This window comes from Oncorhynchus masou, chromosome 5, assembly GCF_036934945.1.
Source record: "Oncorhynchus masou masou isolate Uvic2021 chromosome 5, UVic_Omas_1.1, whole genome shotgun sequence".
NCBI lineage: Eukaryota > Metazoa > Chordata > Actinopteri > Salmoniformes > Salmonidae > Oncorhynchus > Oncorhynchus masou.
The window spans coordinates 63,571,082-63,591,450 of record NC_088216.1 but is presented as its reverse complement, the minus strand read 5'-3'; the positions used below and the strand labels follow the sequence as shown (position 1 = coordinate 63,591,450).

General features: G+C 43.6%; 1 protein-coding gene across 1 annotated transcript in view; it reads right to left on the bottom strand.

Annotated features, from left to right (window-relative positions):
- Positions 1-20,369, bottom strand: part of arhgef10la (Rho guanine nucleotide exchange factor (GEF) 10-like a) — a 117,272-nt gene that overhangs the window by 8,590 nt on the left and 88,313 nt on the right. Inside the window, 4 exon segments of the mRNA XM_064966416.1 lie at positions 2,211-2,382; positions 5,513-5,655; positions 7,915-8,072; positions 8,953-9,167. Of these exon segments, the coding sequence (XP_064822488.1) occupies positions 2,211-2,382; positions 5,513-5,655; positions 7,915-8,072; positions 8,953-9,167 (688 nt within the window).

The window sequence follows — 20,369 nt, the reverse complement described above, 5'->3', positions numbered from 1 at the left end:
AACCACCCCTCATCCTAGCCCCCCAAACCCCCTTCGTGCCCTGTCTCCTAACTTCCCCTGAGGCCAACCTGCCTCCCTCTCTCATTCTCAAACATCCTGCATATTTCATCAGGAAGTGCTGGAGTAGGGAGGAAATGACCTAAGGTTCACCGAACTATATAAAGTCTAGACATCTTGACCGATAGGCACTTGACAAAGAAGACATTTCAAAAAAAAAAAAAAACTTTGACCGGAGAAAGACAAGTTTGGGCTTTCTGAACCATGTCTCTTTTTGTTCTTTCCTTCTCCATCCAACTTCTGAAAGAGGACAACAACAATGGACCTGTTGACAGTAACTGGCCGCCTCTCCTTCCAGTTCTCTGCTGCCAATGACTGGAACGAACAACAAAAAGCTATGAAACTGGAAACACTTATCTCCCTCACTAGCTTGAAGCACCAGCTGTCAGAACAGCTCATAGATTACTGCACCTGTACAAAGCCCATCTATAATTTAGCCCAAGCAACTACCTCTCCCCCTACTGTATTTATTTATTTATTTATTTATTTAGCTCCTTTGCACCCCATTATTTCTATCTCTACCTTGCACATTCTTCCACTGCAAATATACCGTTCCAGTGTTTTACTTGCTATTGTCACGTTCTGACCTTTATTTCCTTTGTTTTGTAATTATTTAGTATGGTCAGGGCGTGAGTTGGGGTGGGCAGTCTGTTTGTTTTTCTATGATTTTGGGATTTCTATGTTTCGGCCTAGTATGGTTCTCAATCAGAGGCAGGTGTCATTAGTTGTCTCTGATTGAGAATCATACTTAGGTAGCCTGGGTTTCACTGTTTGTTTGTGGGTGTTTGTTTCCGTGTCTGTGTTTTTTCACCACACGGTACTGTTTTGGTTTTCGTTCAGTTCACGTTTATTGTTTTTGTATCAGTTGTCTTCATGTTGAGTATTTCTTATTAAAAGAAACATGGACACTTACCACGCCGCATATTGGTCCTCCGATCCTTCTCGCCTTTTTTTGCCTTTACCTCCCTTATCTCACCTCATTTCCTCACATTGTATATAGACTTATTTTTCTACTGTATAATTGACTGTATGTTTGTTTTACTCCATGTGTTGTTGTATGTGTCGAACTGCTTTGCTTTATCTTGGCCAGGTCGCAATTGTAAATGAGAACTTGTTCTCAACTTGCCTACCTGGTTAAATAAAAACTCCCTGTGTCCGGCTGCTGAAGCTTGATTTGGTGCACTGCCTTTCTCTCCTTTGAGTTCTGTCTGACTCTGATCCTCAGTCCTTTTTACGTGCAGAATATCAAACTGAATAAATCCAGACAGCATTAGGAGAAAGGGAGCACAGGCTTGACTGAGTTGAGGCCGCAGGATTTTAGGCTGTAATGGCTCCGTGGGCCATGGGTCCCTGGACTGATATTGAATCAAATTGATAAAATGTGTGGAAAGACCACCCTGAAACAGGCTCATTTCTGTTTCAGCCAGTCCGACGTGTTTACCCTGACTCCCCCATACTAACACTGGAAATACCTGGATTGGTTGATAAATATTTCATTCATCATGAAGGAAGATGGAGAGTGAGGAAAATGTATACAGCATCTTAAAGGGGCTGCAGTGAGAGATAAAATAAAAGAGAGACAGATAAGATGAGAGAAAGCGTGAGAGAGAGAAGAAAAGAAAATAGAGACGCAGGTAAAAAGAAAACAAACCTGGCATAATACAAGTGTTGCCAGGATATTGAAGGAAAGACGAGTGCTTCCATGGCAACTCGTGCAATGAAAACCTTTGTCTGGCAGCATTGTAACAGCTCGTCAATGATTGTACTTTTGTGAATTCCTGCCTCTCACCATATGGCTCCATCGGAGCTTCTCAGGGTCTTTAGATGGCTACTTATTCAGGTCAGTCCCGGAGTGCAGGGCCAAAGGAGCAGCTCCAGCAAGACAAGACCAGAATATCATTCCAGCGAGAAGTGCAGTATCGACGTGGCTTAATTGGTGCCATCTCATTGCTCTTGTACAATGAGGGCCCCCAAAAATGAACTAATGTATGCCATATGTTTTCCTCCTAACCCCACAAATACAGCAGGTCAGAATCATGACAAAATAGATTTTGTGACAGAACCCTAGCAAAGACGTGTGGAGATGACCCCCGGAATGAGGAGGTCAAGACGAATCCCTATAGCAACCCGAGTGTAGGCGTTTTGAACTGTACCTGGGTTGTGCAAAGATACTCGTGTGGAGATATTGATTTCCTGCAGATGCTCCAGTGTCTCAGTGTGGAACAGGCGAATAGAAGAGCCCTCACTAAAGGCCATCCAGACTCCTCCTCCAGCCCGCACCATATGGGCCACGCTCACCATGGGTTCTGGGTGCACCTCAAACCTCTGGAAGAGAGAAGGAGAGAAGCAGTGAATAACTGTATTGGAAACTATAGTAGAGATGGGACTTAGGCATAGAGAATTGGCATAGAGCTGCCAAGCAAATGCTTACACAGAACATGTAGTTAAAATAAACAGTATAGCCCCATTTAGACCCGGTTGACATTGGTCTTTTAAATGAAATATACTGTAGACCTGAGTTTTTTATGAATCCGATCAATGTTACATGCAGACATCTTGGTCTAAATACAACAAAACAGATGTGAGATGCCTTGTCAGGAATTTGATATGAAAAGATTAGAGACGGGATTTTGTCTGGGTTGGCTTTCTCTGCTGTCAGATATGATGATAATGGGAAAAACTACTGAGGTACTTGGGTCCAGTCCGGGGTGGGGGGGGGGGGGGTTCTTACAGAAATCTGGAAATCTATAATATGTTTCTATGGATAACTGATTACCATATAAAGTGTGATGTTACTGTCTGTAATTGCTTCTTTACCATTGCTCTGCACATTGTTAAATGTATGTCTCTGTACGTAGACATCCAATCCATAATGAAGTTATAATATCCTAGATCTACAGTATGACTTCATTAAACAAATGCATAAAGTATCGTGCATCCATGTCATAAGAACCCCTCTCCAGGAGTTCTAGTTCACTGTATCCATGGACAACACTGCTAATGTGCTCAGACATAATCATACAAAGTGAATTACACATGAACACCATTAACAAATTACATTCGGATATTACTTGTTAACAAAAGACTAATAGAATGCCTGAGCGTAGGTTTGAGTACCCCTCTTTAGAGCTCTTTCACGAAACCCAAGTCGGCCAGATGACTGGAAATTAACAACCCTGCACCAACCCAGAAAAGGCTATAGCGTGTCTCTCTTGAGATTGTAATGAACTGCACCAATGTTTCACAGACAGGGGCATCTTTTCTACTGTGTCAGTATACATCTTCCTCCCACCCTCCAATTTCTCAAGACCACAGCAAAAGAGGAGGCGTTTCAGGCACACATTCTTAATGAGTAGCTGAGGAAGAGCAGCGCGCCTTATCATAGTTAGGCATGCTACCCCCCGAGGTCTGCACCATGACAGGGGCTGGCTCTGGCATCGTCTCCCCGCTCCTATCACTCTCGGTTCATGAGTCCGGGGATGAGAGATTAGTCAGGGAGACGGCTGAGGAGGGGTGCTCCCCCCTGTGCACCGGAGGACGGGGATTACCACCTGTTTGTGTGCTCTTGCCAGAGGGACCTCCTTTGTTTGAGAGTGGGGAGAGGAGAGAACCCTTTGATGTGTTTTCTCTTTTAATTGACTCCGCGGCAGAAGGTGCCTGCTCTGCTCCACCTAGGAAGAGAGGAAATCGCATCCCTTCCATTTTCAAGTGCAACCATTAAATTCTATAAAATATTTAAGTTCAAAGAGCCCTATTTCAAAGAATTGACTAACTAAATACAAATAAAGTTTTTAAAAAATCATAATTAAAAGAGCATTGAAAATGTCAGTGAACCATTAGAAAATCATGGGGCGGGTTTAAATCTGTGATTTTGGCATGAACAGACAAATTGTTAATTAACAGGCTAATTATTAGTTGACACCCAGTCATCATGACACCTTGTCTAGCATATGTTTCACTGGATATGTCATTATCTGACTGCTTTCAATTTGATCTGTCCCCTGTATCCCAGTGAGGCCAAATGTAAAACAATGCCATAGCTACTGTAATAATAATGAATTAACTGGTAGGGTAATTGAATAGAAGAGGTTAGTGGAAGTGAGATCTGTTTACAGGGCTGCATGACTGCCAGCCTTGACAAAATTGGATACTGCCTGGAGAGCCTATCAGAGCAGATATTTGGTACTAAGGTCTCTTCTAAAAATGGATGGTGTCAAATAACTGATGGCAACAACTGTTCACCCAATTGACACACTGGTATTAGCGAGATGAGTTCTGCATTGCTTACAGCCATGAGAGTGGTAGCAGTGTGACAGAGTTAAAATGCCCCTTCCACCCAGCACTTCTGTCACACAAACAGCAGCACCAAGTCCTTCATAAGCAGAGGGGAGAATCACTGCAGGCTAAAGACCCAGCGCTAAAGCCCCACTGCCTGAACAGCTCATTAGCCCTGCATTACACTGGGTGACAAGGTGTCTGTTCTCAGGAGGAGCAAATCCACAGCCACGGAGGTGGAGGAAGGAGGGGAGTGGGCATGGGTAGGACAGAGAGGAGAGGGAGGGGGGACTAAGCATCATCCTCTCTTCTAGAGAGAAGAGGGGGGAGGGAGGGAGGGAGGGAGGGAGGGAGGGAGGGAGGGAGGGAGGGAGGGAGGGAGGGAGGGAGGGAGGGAGGGAGGGAGGGAGGGAGGGAGGGAGGGAGGGAGGGATGCCATGCCCTGAGGGAGTCATGCCATGCCCTGCATCCTCACAGTCCTGCCTGGTTAGGCTCTGATGACAGTTCTCTTTATTTTAGGGCACATGGGTCATTCCCGGAGCTCTGTCATAATGCAGAGCACACACAAGGGTCCCTTCAAGCACACACACAGGAGGAGTGGGGGGAGGAGGACAATAAGGCTGATCTGACTTAGGCAAGCGGGCTAGACCGCTAAAGTAGAAGAGGGGTAAGTCTGAGCGATCACGATCCTGACACCCCCCCACTAAGAGAGGTGCAACCAGCACCGACGCAAGCACACATGCCTGTTCACCATGCAGAGGGGATACGCTGGGACGAGCCAGACAGAACCTTGTCTCCTTTGCGTGGTCACTCAGCTGGCTAAGCTCTGATCTCCAGAGAATTGAACAGGGAGGAAAGTGTACAAGCATAAAGATCCACTGCTGCCTGAAAACACATTCTGATGCCAACATCCCCACAAATACTTTAGGTCAAAGTATCAATGTAGAACTCAAGGAGTTTTGAGTTCCAATATAGTTTATAGTTCCAACATAAAGTGTGTTTAGGTGAAGGAAAGGACAGTGTATTGTCGAGAAAATTCTGTGCATGAGCCTCTGCTCTTAAGCAGTTGTGAAAAGGATGCAAGATGGAGGTGAAGATGCTTTCCTGGAGCATTTCGAGAGGCTTGTATTTGTGTGCTGTTGTTTAAACTATAAAGCACTTGGTGCATCTCCTATTGTACCTGAGTGGAAAGGCTGGAGCCCTTGATGACGGTCACAGAGTTGGCACAGCTGGCCCACACAGAGTCCTCCAGTACCAGAAGAGTTCGCACAGGCTCCGGGCCCACACTCACAGTCCTGCAGGTGTCTGGCTCCCACAGCTCACCTGAGAAGACAACACAACAAATTCTCAGAATCAGAACCCTTTAAACTCTTACCATACTAAGAAGAAAACAAAGTTTTGCTCAAACAGCTAACAAAATCATGACTTGTTATCGCCAGTTTATGATTATGTTTTAAATACATGCAAAACTTTCCGTTTGACTGCGCAGTGTGGTGATTCAGCAGCTGTTGCCTTGAGCAAGGCAATTAAACTACATTGCTTCTACTTACACTCAAGCAACTTGCCCTGGTGTTCTCTAGACAAATATTCCGAAGTGAAAACACAAGAAAATACTTACACTTACTGTTTCACACACGTGCATGTGCAACTAAGCATGCACTCACACACACAGAGACATACACGCACACACACAAAAACCAGCATGAATCACAATTTGATGAAAACAAAGTGTCTATGGACTATACTTTGAGACTAAACAAAAAGGCATTCCTAACATCCAAATGCTAACAACTGCCATACAATTTAATCAGCTTCCTAACCTCCTTATCGCCACTTCATTTTTTCCGCCCGTCGGTGTGAAAATGAAGCAGACATTATTGGTTTGAGTTGTAAACACAGGGCACCCATTGCAGCTACCCTGGCAGTGCATTATGAAGCACCTTACATAAGCTTTTCCTTTGCTGTGCTTTAATGAAGCAAAATTAAAGAAGGAAGTGCGCCCAGACATTTAATTAACATTTTGAGTTGTTTATTTCATGCCTTTCAAATCAGAATAGCTTCACAATGCCTTCTGACTTCCTCAGGTTAATTGCTTGGCGTGTTCTAAATGTCATTCTTCCACATTTTTTAATTCACTTTCCTTTAAGTCCCCCTAGCCCCATGCACAAGCCTTGGCCATGTCACAGCTCTACCACACGCACCACCGCAAAACACTGGAAAATGGTCAAAAATGGGTTCAGACCATCAAAAGATTTTCTAAATAAGTTTCTGAAGCCCAGACCTTCAACTCTATGAACTGTATGAATTATATTTATATGAGAAAAGAAATTGGGATTTTCCGCTAAGCAACAATGTGCTGGGCAGGCTATTCATATGCATTTTGATAGAAATCCCATGTGAAGACTTGATATTTTCCTACTCTTGCAGACATGGTTTCCAGGCAGCAGTGTGCCATCCAGGGGCATCAATCTTTAACAGCTGTGCAGAATGCACAAACATTGCCTGGCCCCATCCATGCTCCACTCCAGAGCTTGTTCACCGTCTTCTACCTCTTTATTATTTATTTATTTTACATAACATGAATAGTAATATTTAATCGGCACGCAGCACACTGGCGTAATTAATCATCCTTTCTGCTTGGCTGGAGGTGAGAGGACAGCAGAGTGTTGGGTGGATGCAGGCAGCCACACTGACACAGCCAGGTAAGACTCACCACACAGCAACCGGGCAGCCAATGTGCTACCGCAGGCTGTGATGACCTACTGGGAGAATGAGTGTTGAGATGGTGCTCCTAGTCCTATGATATGCCTGTCTGACCACAACACGAGCACACCAACCACTGTATGGTGACTTCAGGAGTCATTTCCTTACACTAACTGGTAGCGAAGATCACCAAGAATGGGCATGAAAAGAGGTACTTTAAGTATTTAAAATATCTTCCAAGGTTGCTTGTCTGAAATTAATTGGCCTTTTGCAAACGCATCCACTTGATGGATTCCCTGAAAATCCTATCACTCATAGCACGTCTACTCATGCAGACTGAACGCATGACAGAAATTATATTTCTCACACACTCACGGAGGCATTCACTGCAAAAGAAAGAGACATACATGGGAATTTGAAAGATGTACAAATTGAAACTAGGAAACAATAAGATTAATATTTGCACTACTAATATGATTGATTACTTAATTAAAGGCCATTTTAATAATGTTAATAATGTCTAATGTCAAAATAACTATTCCATTTTAATGTCACATTTCATACAATACAATGCTTAAACATTGTTGCTACAGTAGGCTAATGAGTGAATGAAATGATTACCTGAATTAATACAAATGACTAGCTAAGAGCATTAGTGGCGTAACGTAATTATAAAATTATTCCATTCTCCTGCTTTAATTGTGCTGTGATTGCTTTCCTTGCTATATTGGTGATGGCTTGAAACATATACTTCTATGTAGCTAACATTAAATAAATTGCTATGTTAGTAATGTGATGATTCAAGAATTCTGTCATTTTGGATTGAAATCTGATGACTATCTTCCTGACATACAGGGGGAGACCTTGGAAAGACCTTACCACCATTACTTCGTCCATACACCATCATGGTTCCATCTCTGAGCCCAGCGAACAGGAAGTTGATGGAGTGTTTGAGGCACAGGACAGGACAGCGCTGAGGGTTACACAGGGTCAACAGGCACTGGGCTGCAGTGTCCACACTGCCATACACCAGGATGCTGGTGGCAAAAGGAGCAGGAACAATGTACACTGTACATGATAAATGAATATCATTTATGAAGACTGAGTACCTTGATGTAACTGGGCACTTTGGACCTTATAATGTGTGTGCAGCCCCTTGCTCTTTCTTGTGTTTAAGATTCCATCTGAACTTCACTGACTGTTCTGCACATTTTTCCTAAATTTACAATGAACAAATGCACACCTTTGTAAAAATGTATGTATTTCTCGAAAGAGAATGTTAACTAGTTGACAGTCAATTGTGTTCCACAAAAATAAATGCTGAAATTGTGCTTCTATTACACTTTGTATTTTCCCTCCTCTCAGGACACATATAGTGAATGAGTCAACATAAACAAATAAACTGCACACTTTTCATTTTATTCTGGTGCCCAAATGATTACCAAACAAATTGCAGAGGAAAATAACTACAGTCAACTGGCAATATGAGATGCAGGAGGACTGTTTTCTCTTAGAAAGTAATGTAATCACCAGGACTGTAACAGTTTGAGATTCAACTATTCCTCCATTACATGCAGTAAAATCTGAAAATATAAACAGTAGATGGGAAAATAAGATATGGTTGAGCACCAGGATTTGAGGTGTATGAAATCAACTCTGATTTCTTCGTCCCATCTACTATTGACAGATTTTGTTCGTCTTGAGATTAACCTAACATACTATACTGCATGGTGATACAGAATATGACTCTGTCAAAACAAATAGACTTTGTAAGTAGGATAATAGTGGTGACCAACAATAATAAATACAATAATATTTCTGTATCATCATCATCCATCCATGCATCCATCCACATTACTTAAATGTAACTTACACCATTGTATTTGGCAATTTCTCTAAAAGCTGTGTTGACCTCACCTTCCATCATCCAGTCCCAGACAAATGGTGTTCCCCACCCCAGTAGAGCTCCTGAGGGCCACAGCCTCCATCTCCTCTGGGGTGCTGGGTTCAGGCACATACTCCAGACACCTCACTGGGGCCCCCACCTGGAGGCTCTTCACTGGGCGTGGTGTGGGTCTGTTCAGGGAGAAGATCTCCACCTGCCCCTGGGTAGCATCTCCTCCACTGGCCACCTGCAGAGAGAGAAGGTAGGTATCCAAGGTCAGTAAGATATTCTCCTCCTCTGGCCACCTCTAGAGAGAAAAGTGGGTATAAAGGTTAGTAAAATACTCCTTCACTAGTCACCTGCAGAGAGAGACATTTAAATACTCCTCCATTGGCCACCTACAGAGAGGGAAGTTAGGTATGTAAGGTCAGTAAGATACTCAATTACTAGCCACCTAGAGAGAGAGAGAGAGAGAGACACGTGGGCATCTATAGTCAATAAGATATATCTGGGTCAAGACATCTTCTCCACTAGCCACCTAGAGAGAAAGAGGTGTCCATTTAAAGGTCAGTAAAGTCTGTAGGTCACAGCAATTAACGGCTAACATAGCACAGGTGGAGAGGGTGGATGGTCGTTTAGAAAATGTACTGTAGCATAGGAGAGTTACTTGCTCATGCTTAAGTCTTTGTAGAATTTCTGAATAATTTTAGAAGACACAGAACACTCTCCTGTAATACGTCTTAGCTCTGATATCCGCACCTGTTAGCAAATCCAGGCAGTTTCAGCAAAGTGTAAAGTTAAAATCAAATATCCTTTCAAATCCTGTCTATATTCCTCCCTCACTTTTAAATATCCCTCAGATTCAGACACCACAAACCGCAATGGGTTCACAATGTCATCTCTAGAACATCAAACCATTTCTAAAACAGAGATCTTTTCATCAGCAGAGAACAGACAAGGGAAAAAAAGACTTTCAAAGACTGTGCATCGCTTGACAATTGAGGGTTTGTATAAGATGATGATTGATCTAATGCTTGAGTCGGGGACTTAGCAATGACACACTCAATCCCAATGAAGGGATGAAATACAGCAGTTGACTGTTGAATTAGGAGACAAGGTGACCCCATTAAAACTCATCTTCACTGAATGGACAGAATGGTACAAGGTTTTTGGTCATTAGGAGGGGGCACATTGAGCAGTTGTTGTATGTTGGTGGTCTTCCTTTACTCACAGTCTATAGTGTCTGCTAGGGCTGAGTTCGACATAGCCTATTCACCAACACACTCTGAGTGAGTCATGAATAGCAGTCCAACTTCTAAAAAAGTCCAAAATCCAATAAGAATCCCTGACAAAACAAGAGAGCGGACCTCATATAATCAAAAAACCGCCAGGCAATCATCACCAACTCCCCCTTGGGGTTCCACACTCTCTGCTGTAGGCCTGAGTGGCTGCATGCATGAATAGAGGCTTGATTCTGCAAGTGTCACACTCATATTGGCCTTGTGTCAAGCCTGCCAATGTCAATACAGGGGAAGGGAAGAGAGGTAGGGGGTAAACCTGGATCTGTAGCAATTTCAATTAGGAGGCTCCAAATCACTCTCCAATCATAAGTGAAATCTTCATAGGTTTTCACAGGATTCTTTCACCAAAGTTGTTTTTCTCTAGATATGGGACTGGTGCAACTGTCCAACTGTAGTGTAATGTTCCTCACAAAAACTGACAGTGAAGATCAAATAAGGATTTTCCCCGATTCACATTATGGGAATAAGACATAGGATAAATATAGTCTTTAGCCCCTTCCACCCCCCTGCCCGGCCTTTTTTGCATGCAATCATTTGTTAGATTTGTGTCAGCATGCTGGACAGGAGTAGTCCCATGGGCTCTGGAGAGCGAGCCAGAGAAAATAATGGACTGTTGCACAGAGACGAGCTCCCCAAAAACAAAGCTTAAAGGCAAATGGCTCTGTCCAACCACAGCCCTAAGCAACCCCAACTTCAACATTCTCCTACACTTAAGCACTCACTCATTCAATTCCTTCACAGATCCAGTGAAATGACTGTGCCCTGACAAACTCATCACTACTTGTTTGTGGGAATAGATATCTGTTTTGTCAGAGTGCATAAGAAACTTCCTGAAAGTAACTAACTCTACCAGTGTTAATTAATTTAACCTTTATTTAACTAGGCAAGTCAGTTAAGAACAAATTATTATTTACAATGACGGCCTACCCAGGCCAATCCCTAACCCGGACGACGTTGGGCCAATTGTGCGCCGCCCTATGGAACTCCCAATCATGGCCAGGTTGTGATACAGTCTGGAATCGAACCAGAATCTGTAGTGATGCCTCTAGCACTTAGATGCAGTGTGCTGGACCCCTGCGCCACTCGGGAGCCCCAGAAATTAGATCGGTCTGGACCGAGGGAGGCAGTGGGAGAGGATGATCATGGACATGCCATGGTGGGGACGCTGAATGAATGCTCAAGTCCATGTTATTAGTCACAATGTGTTAAAATGAACCATTTCTAAGGTTGACAATGACTCATTCTAAACTTTATCTCGTGTTCTGTTTCAAACCTGCTGTTTTGAACACCTTTACACACCATGAGGATTCATCTGAACCTGTCTGAAGTATGGAGTGGGTGAGAGGAAAATTCATTTATGGTATACGTGGGAAAACACCAGTCAGAAAAGTGGAGTGAACCGGTAATGTAGGCAAATAGGGAAATTCATGTGAATCAGGTTGATTAGAAACAATGTCATTACTCTGATCAAAGTCAGGAGAATCCCACCAGCCCATCTCACTTTAACATGATTAGTGTCATCCCTCATTTGACAAGCCTGCCAGGGAGGTAGATCTGAGACAAGTGGGGGAGTGAGCCGAGCAGACCACTTGATCAGATGTTTATTCATGGATCCAATTATAATGATATTGTGTATTTTATTAAACCCTTTTCTCATAACTTTGGGATGTTATGGAATAAAATACAGGCATGTGACATGTCTTGGAAAGAACATTTACTTAGGTGCTTAAAACACTTGATCTTTCAAGTTAGTTAACGTGTCATGTGTTGCAACTTGTCACACATTAGGCCTACATAACTCCAGCACTTGATAATATCAAGCAAATCCTCTAAATGTAATGCTTTATTTATTAAGGTTTAAAGGATATTCTGTTTTGTGAGCTAACATACCATAACAAACACCGCATGGGCACGTAAAGCACTGTTTAAAAAGGATACTGAGAGATGTAGGTCATTTCTCTACTTACCCAGAGTCATCTGAATAAAGAAAAATAGCGTTTTTCATGGCCCTTTCCCCCATTTTGACTATCACATGTAAAGTAATAAAGAAGGTGAAATATTTGGTTTTGAGTAATATAATACAAAATCATATATGCCATTTAGCAGACACTTTTATACAAAGCGACTTACAGTCTCATGTGTGCATACATTTTTAAGTATGGGTGTGTAACGGCTTTCGTCTGGTGGAAGAAAAGCGGACCAAAATGTAGCGTGGTAGGTGCAGACTCCCGGACGCACATCAAAACAATAGGGAAGGGTCCGGGTGGGCGTCTGTCCATGGTATCGGCTCCGGCGCGGGACGTGGACCCCACTCTATCAATGTCTTAGTCCCTCCTCCTCTCGTCCTAAGATAGTCCACCCTCGCCGCCGACCATGGCCTAGTAGTCCTCACCCAGAAACCCACTGGACCGAGGGGCAGCTCGGGACTGAGGGGCAGCTCGGGACTGAGGCAGCTCGGGACTGAGGGGAAGCTCGGGACTGAGAGGTAGCTCGGGACTGAGGGGAAGCTCAGTACTGAGAGGAAGCCCAGCACTGAGAGGAAGCCCAGCACTGAGAGGAAGCCCAGCACTGAGAGGAAGCTCAGCACTGAGAGGAAGCTCAGGCAGGTAGTTGGATCCGGCAGATCCTGGCTGGCTGGCGGTTCTGGCAGATCCTGGCTGACTGGCGGATCTGGAAGAGTCTGGTTGACTGGCAGATCTGGAAGAGTCTGGCTGACTGGCAGATCTGGAAGAGTCTGGCTGACTGGCAGATCTGGAAGAGTCTGGCTGACTGGCAGATCTGGAAGAGTCTGGCTGACTGGCAGATCTGGAAGAGTCTGGCTGACTGGCAGATCTGGAAGAGTCTGGCTGACTGGCGGATCCTGGCAGACTGACGGCTCTGGCTGCTCCATGCTGACTGGCGGCTCTGGCTGCTCCATGTAGACTGGCAGCTCTGGCGGCTTCTTGCAGACTGGCAGCTCTGGCTGCTCCATGCAGAGTGGCAGCTCTGGCAGCTGCTTGCAGACTGACAGCTCTTTGCAGACAGGCAGCTCCTTGCAGACTGGCAGCTCCTTGCAGACTGGCAGCTCTGGCTGCTCCATGCAGACTGGCAGCTCCTTGCAGACTGGCAGCTCCTTGCAGACAGGCAGCTCTGGCTGCTCCATGCAGACTGGCAGCTCTGGCTGCTCCAAACAGGCAGGAGACTCCGGCAGCGCTGTAGAGGCGGAAGGCTCTGACAGCGCTAAACAGGCGGGAGACTCCGACAGCGCAGGAGAGGAGAAAGGCTCCAGCAGCGCTGAACAGGCGGGAGACTCCGGCAGCGCAGGAGAGGAGGAAGGCTCGGGCAGCGCTGAACAGGCGGGAGACTCCGGCAGCGCACGAGAGGAGGAAGGCTTGGGCAGCGCTGGAGAGGCGAGGCGCACTGTAGGCCTGATGCGTGGTGCTGGCACTGGTGGTACTGGGCCGAGGACATGCACAGGAAGCCTGGTGCGGGGAGCTGCCACCGGAGGGCTGGTGTGTGGAGGTGGCACAGGATGGGCTAGACCGTGAAGGCGTACTGGAGAGCTTGAGAGCAGTGCTGGCACAGGATGTGCAAGGCTAGGGAGGTGCACAGGAGGCCTGGTGCGTGAGGCTGGCACCATCTTCACCAGCCGACTAACACGCACCTCAGGACGAGTATGGAACGCTGACCCAGGTGCCATCAAATCCTCGACATGCTCCGTCGGGCGAATATCATGCATAAAGCACCAACACAGCAACTCCCTCATTACTCTCTCCTCCAATTTCCCCATTAACTCCTTCACAGTCTCTGCTTCGCTCACCTCCAACACCGGCTCTGGTTCTGGTCTCCTCCTTGGCTCCTCACGATAAACAGGGAGAGTTGGCTCAGGTCTGACTCCTGACTCTGCCACACTCTCCCTGAGCCCCCCCCCCCAATAAGTTTTTGGGGCTGACTCTCGGGCTTCCTTCCGCGCCGCCATGCTTGCTTCGCCAACCTCATTCTCTCGTAACCCTCTGCACACTGCTCCATCGAATCCCAGGCGGGCTCCGGCACTCTCCCTGGGTAGACCGCCCACCTGTCTATCTCCTCCCAAGTTGTGTAGTCCAGATATTGTTGCTCCTGCTGCCGCTGTTGCTTCTCCTCATACCAGCGCCTCTCAGCTCTCTCCGCCTCCAGTTCTTCTTTGGGGCGGCGATATTCTCCAGGCTGCCCAGGGTCCTTCTCCGTTTAGGATTTCCTCCCAAGTCCAGAAATCCTTATTATGTTTCTCCTGCTGTTGCTGTTGCCTGTTAAAAGGCCGCTTGGTCACGTTGTGGTGGGTGAATCTGTAACGGCTTTCGTCTGGTGGAAGAGAAGCGGACCAAAATGCAGCGTTGTATCTTTGAGACATGTTTAATGACGAATGAAAAAATGAACAATACAAAACAACAAACGGAACGTGAAAACCTATACAGCCTATCTGGTGAACATAAACACAGAGACAGGAACAATCACCCACAAAATACTCAAAGATTATGGCTGCCTAAATATGGTTCCCAATCAGAGACAACGAAAATCACCTGACTCTGATTGAGAACCGCCTCAGGCAGCCATAGACTATGCTATACACCCCCAAGACAAAACACACCACAAAAAACCCATGTCACACCCTGGCCTGACCAAATAAATGCAGACAAACACAATATACTTCGACCAGGGCGTGACAGAGTGGTCACGGAAGTCGAACCCACTATCCTGGTGTTGCAATGCTCTACCAAAAATACAAGTTTATAAATACTTTGTGAAGCCTCAATTTAATATGATTTATAAAGCCTTTATTGAGCAGTGCTTATGCCACCATTTATAAAGCAAAGCTTTTTGTCATATTTGACAGTGGGCTATGAACCCTTTATAGAGCATGACATACGGTTATAGATGATTTGTGACACATTTATGTAGTGTTTATGAAGCGTTTATAAGATAAGATGCATGGAATTTAAATATTGTTTGAATTATTTAATTTTTTGTCCAACATAAATAAACAATTCCAGGTGAAAGCCTAGGCCATTTCCTTCAGTAATCTGATTAGGAATAAGTTGGTTTTTTTAAAGAATTTAATATATGTCCATATTCTCATCAACAGGGCAGCTGAACCCGTGTGTCTTGTGCGCTTCTGTTTGTTTGCGTGTGGGTTTTTTTATAATTCCAAATACTCCAGTAATATTTTGATATAGTCAAGAAATTACTTGCTATATACATTTTCCACTAGAAGGTGCTGCCCTTGCCTGCTGCCCTTACCTGTCTACCTAACCACATTGGGCCATGCACCTGTCTGGTTGAAAGCCTCCTCTTCTACCCAGCCTCCCGACACAAGCCTCTACCAAGTGAGTGTGATACCTAGGCTTTTCCCATGGTGTGCTGCACTGCTTGGTCACCACCATTCGGTCTGCTCCTGATTACACAGGCCTGCTCCCCCCGTCTGGTACAGGTACCCCCAAGCTTCGCTCACTGCTTCCGCACACACGTACACTTACAAACTACAGTCTCTGATCTGAATTGTACCTGAAGCCTGTGGACATCTGTGAGCTTTGACTCAAGAACTTGTATGCATTTAAGATTGTATTACTTGGCCTTTATTGTTATTTTATTATAGATTACTTATTGAAGTTTTCTATGGTTATGCCTCTTAGGCGCATGAACCGCTAGTGGGACACCCTGTGACAACATTCCGGTGAAATTGCAGAGCGCAAAATTCAAAATACAAAAATCGTAATATTAAACATTCATGAAAATACAGGTGTCATACATCATTTAAAAGTGTAACTTCTTGTTAATCCAACCGGGTTGTCAGATTTCAAAAATACAGTAATCCACTCTTTCAACATGCATACAAACTAATCCAAAAAGTTACCAGTAAAGTACATCCAAACGAGTCAAACAATGTTTGTAATTAATCCTCAGGTACTCTAACATCGAAATAAACTACAATATTTAAGATGGAGAATAGTATGTTGAATAGGGAAGATAAATAACGAAGAGCGCACACCTCATTCACAAGCCAACAAGACCACTTTTCTAATGAGCGACTCCTTGTAGTTCTTCCAACTACCTGTTAATTTTTCAAAAAACAAGCCTAAAACCCTTTCTAAAGACTGTTGACATCTAATGGGAGCCATAGGAACTGCAATCTGGGTCCTATCTATTTGTATTTCCCATAGGCAAGCACTGAAATGGCCTGTGACCTCAAAAAAAGAGAAGATTCCGGGTTGGATTTTACTCTGGTTTTCGTCTGCCATATCAGTTCTGTTATACTCACAGACATTTTTTAACAGTTTTAGAAACTTCAGAGTGGTTTCTATCCAATGCTACCAAGTATATGCATATCCTAGCTTCTGGGCCTGAGTAACAGGCAGTTGACTTTGGGCACGTCAGTCATCCAAAATTTCGAACAAAAAACAATCTCCAAAACAGGTTAAATGCTGAGAAATGTGAGTGTTTTTCCCAAACCATACGCTTGCCAGGCTATTGCACTGGAGAACTTTGCAAGTTTTTCCCAATCGACAAGGAAGAAACTGCATGCTTGCGTTTACATGTGTGGATTGTTCTTTCGGTACTTAATCATGTCTCTGGACTGTACGCACCTTTTGAAATACCTTGTATTAAAGACTTGTTCCTCTCAACTTTAGTCTCTGAATCCAAAAGTTGTAAAATTCTATCTAAACTTGCCATTATTTTACTGCTTTTAATGTCAGGAAATGTGGAATCTAACCTAACCATTTCTACCCCATCTGAATTAAAAAGTAAGAATGGTCTGAAGTTTCTGCACATAAATGTAAGAAGGCTTCTTTAAAACTTGATTTTGTGAATATTTGAATTAAAACCGTAGAGAGCATATATACCTCTGGGTCTTTCTGAAACCTGGCAAAAAAAATCTATCATTGACAAAGACATGGCAGTGATGTTTAGAATGTTTTTTGGTCAGATCGCAAATCTAACGTTGGTAGTGTTGCTATATACATAAAAGACACATTTTTGGCAACTATTCTGACCTTTGTTACCAAACCCAAGCAATTTGAATATTTGTCCTTGAAAATAAATCTCTGTGCATCCTTGAATCTTGTTGTCTCCTGTTGTTATAGACCCCCGTCTGCGATTGCTGGCTCTCTGGATTGCATTTTTTATTTATTATCACAGAATGTGAAATCTGAATTTGTGCTTATGGGCGACCTGACCTGAACCTAGACTGGTTGACATCCAACTCTGATCAACTCAAGAATCTTTGTAATACCTATAATTTTAATCAGATTGTTAAAAATTGTTTGCAAGGTGTCCTATAAAATCAACTTTGTTTGTTCTTATTTTAACAAACACTCCACATTGTTTTAATGCTTCTGGTGTATTTGCAAATGATAAATGATCACTGTGCTGTTGCTTGTGTAAGGGATGGTACAATTCCTAAACTACCTCCATGTACAGTATCTACATGAAAATAAACTGGAAGCAGTTTGTGTCACGCCTTGGTCTTAGTATTTTGTGTTTTAGTTAAATAGTTGGTCAGGCCAGGGTGTGACATGGGTTTATGTTATTGTGTTGTTGTATTGGGTTTTTTGTAGGCATTGGGATTGTGGTTGATTAGGGGTGTGTTTAGTTTAGGTTTGGCTGCCTGAGGCGGTTCTCAATCAGAGTCAGGTGATTCTCGTTGTCTCTGATAGGGAACCGTATTTAGGTAGCCTGGGTTTCACTGTGTATTTTGTGGGTGATTGTTCCTGTCTCTGTGTAGTTTCACCAGATAGGTTTCACGTTCCGTTTTGTTGTTTTGTATTTGTCTCAGTATTTTCATGTATTCGTCATTTGTTTCATTAAAAAACATGAGTAACCAACACGCTGCATTTCGGTCCGACTCTCTTTCGACAAACGAAGAACGCCGTTACAGTTTGATACTCAGGGTTTTTTTCATTATGTTTTTAACATTGCCAGGAATAGAGTTGAACATCTCTGATTAGCATTTTCTTACCTCCATAAAGCATTCTAGGATGTATGCAACAAGCACGACCCTTTCAAACAATACAAAATTAACGTCAGAGACAACCCTTAGTTGTCAGATGAACTAGTCTGAATTCATAAGGCTTTGGAATAAGGGTGTGGCTATGAACCGAAAGCTGAAAGCAGACCACTATCTCAAAATGTGGGCAAGTAGAGGAAGGTTTAAAGATGCACAGCTCCCTAAAGAACTGCTGGTTGACTCACAGGTGGTAACTGTGATAACCTCTATTCTGAACTCTTTCAATCAACATTTTCTTGATGCAGGCAGATTATTTGATCAACTTGAGGTCAACATGAGCCCCATGTGAAATTACCTGACACTCCTGAGCACTCATTCTCCTGGTTCTCCTTCTTGCCTTTCTCTGTTTCAGAAGTGCCCTGAAACAATTGATGTAAAAAAATCCCCTGACCCTTATCATCTAGACCCCCACATACTACAATTAGCTGCAGACATCATTGCTCCCCATTTAACATGCATCTATAACATCACCATAGACTGTAATGGAAACCCCAAGATGTTTAAATCAGCATTTGTCCTACCTCTTTTGAAAGTAGGTTATCCCACTCTACTGAATATCTATCGCCCCATATCTAAATTGTCTGTTCTGGTAAAGGTATTGGAGTTCCTAGTCAATAAGCAGTTTAAAGCCTTCCTCCAGGAAAACAATACCTTGAGTGTTATGCAATCAGGTTTCAGTTCTAGCCACAGCACTGTCACAGCAACTTTTAAGATTTTGAATGATATTCATTGTGCCCTGGATAAGAAGCTACATTGTGTATCTGTATTCATAGACTTGTCAAAGGCATTTAACACTGTGGACCATACTGTCTTGGTGCAGAGATTGAAGTGTATTGGGATTACTTGTCATGCTCCGGAGTGGTTTGTGAACTACTTGTCAAATTGAACCAGCAGCATAACCAGCAGCATACAACCCTGTATCCCACTGCTAGCTTGCCTCCTAAGTTAAGCAGGGTTGGTCCTAGTGGGAGACCATATACTGCTGCAAGTGGTATTGGAGGGCCAGGAGGAGGCACTCTTTCCTCTGGTCTAAAACAAATATCCCAATGCCCCAGGAAAATGATTGGGGACATTTCCCTGTGTAGGGGTGGCGTCTTTTGGATGGGACATTAAACGGATGTCCTGACTCACTGTGGTAACTAAGAGCAGGGGTGCTATTGTAAGAGCAGGGGTGCTAACCCCAGTGTCCAGGCTAAAATCCCAGTCTGGCCCTCATACCATCATGGCCACCTAATCATCCCCATCTTCCAATTGGCTCATTCATCAACCTTCCTCTCCCTTGTAACGATTTCCCAGATTTTTGCTGTAAATAAGAATGTATTCCCAGTTAACTTACCTGGTAAAATAAGGGTTAAATAAAATAAATAAAAAAGAACCCAGTGTGTTAAAGGAAAAATCCACCCAAAACCACTCATTCCTATAATTTACAGTGTTAAATAACATGAATGCGTGAGAACAATATTTTTTTGTGAACAAATGTTTGATTTTGGCGTTATAATAATGTTGGTAGCAACATGTGAAAATCGTTGTGGAAATCTTTTGCAGCTCAAGTTGACTACAAAATCCACAATGTAATGTTTTCTCTATCGGCTGGCACTATCAACAAACTGCACTATCAATTTAGCAGTCTACAATCTCACCATGTTCAACCTACAGGTTGATGTGCCTCACAGAGTGGAGTCTGGAATTCACAAGAACAGAGAAACTTTTGAGGAGATGGGAAATTCCATAGGAATCGTATTAATGCCCATTGTGCACATTGCCCATTCTACGTCAATGGGCCACGCAGTGCATTCTGGCAATTCTGGACAAGGAGAGCTCTCCTTCAAGGAAATAATGGGAGTCAATTGGGCGCTAGCTCAAAAACCTAACATTAGTATGAATTTCGTCAACAGGAAGTACACAGTGGTGGAAAAAGTACCCAATTGTCATACTTGTGTAAAATATACCTTAATAGAAAATGACACAAGTAAAAGTTAAAGCTACCCAGAAAAATACTAATTGAGTAAAAGTCTAAAAGTACTTGGTTTTAAATATACTTAAATATCAAATAAAATGTTATTGCTAAGATGAACTTTTTTGAACTTTCATGTGCTTAATAACAAACGTGTATGCCATGGGTAAATAC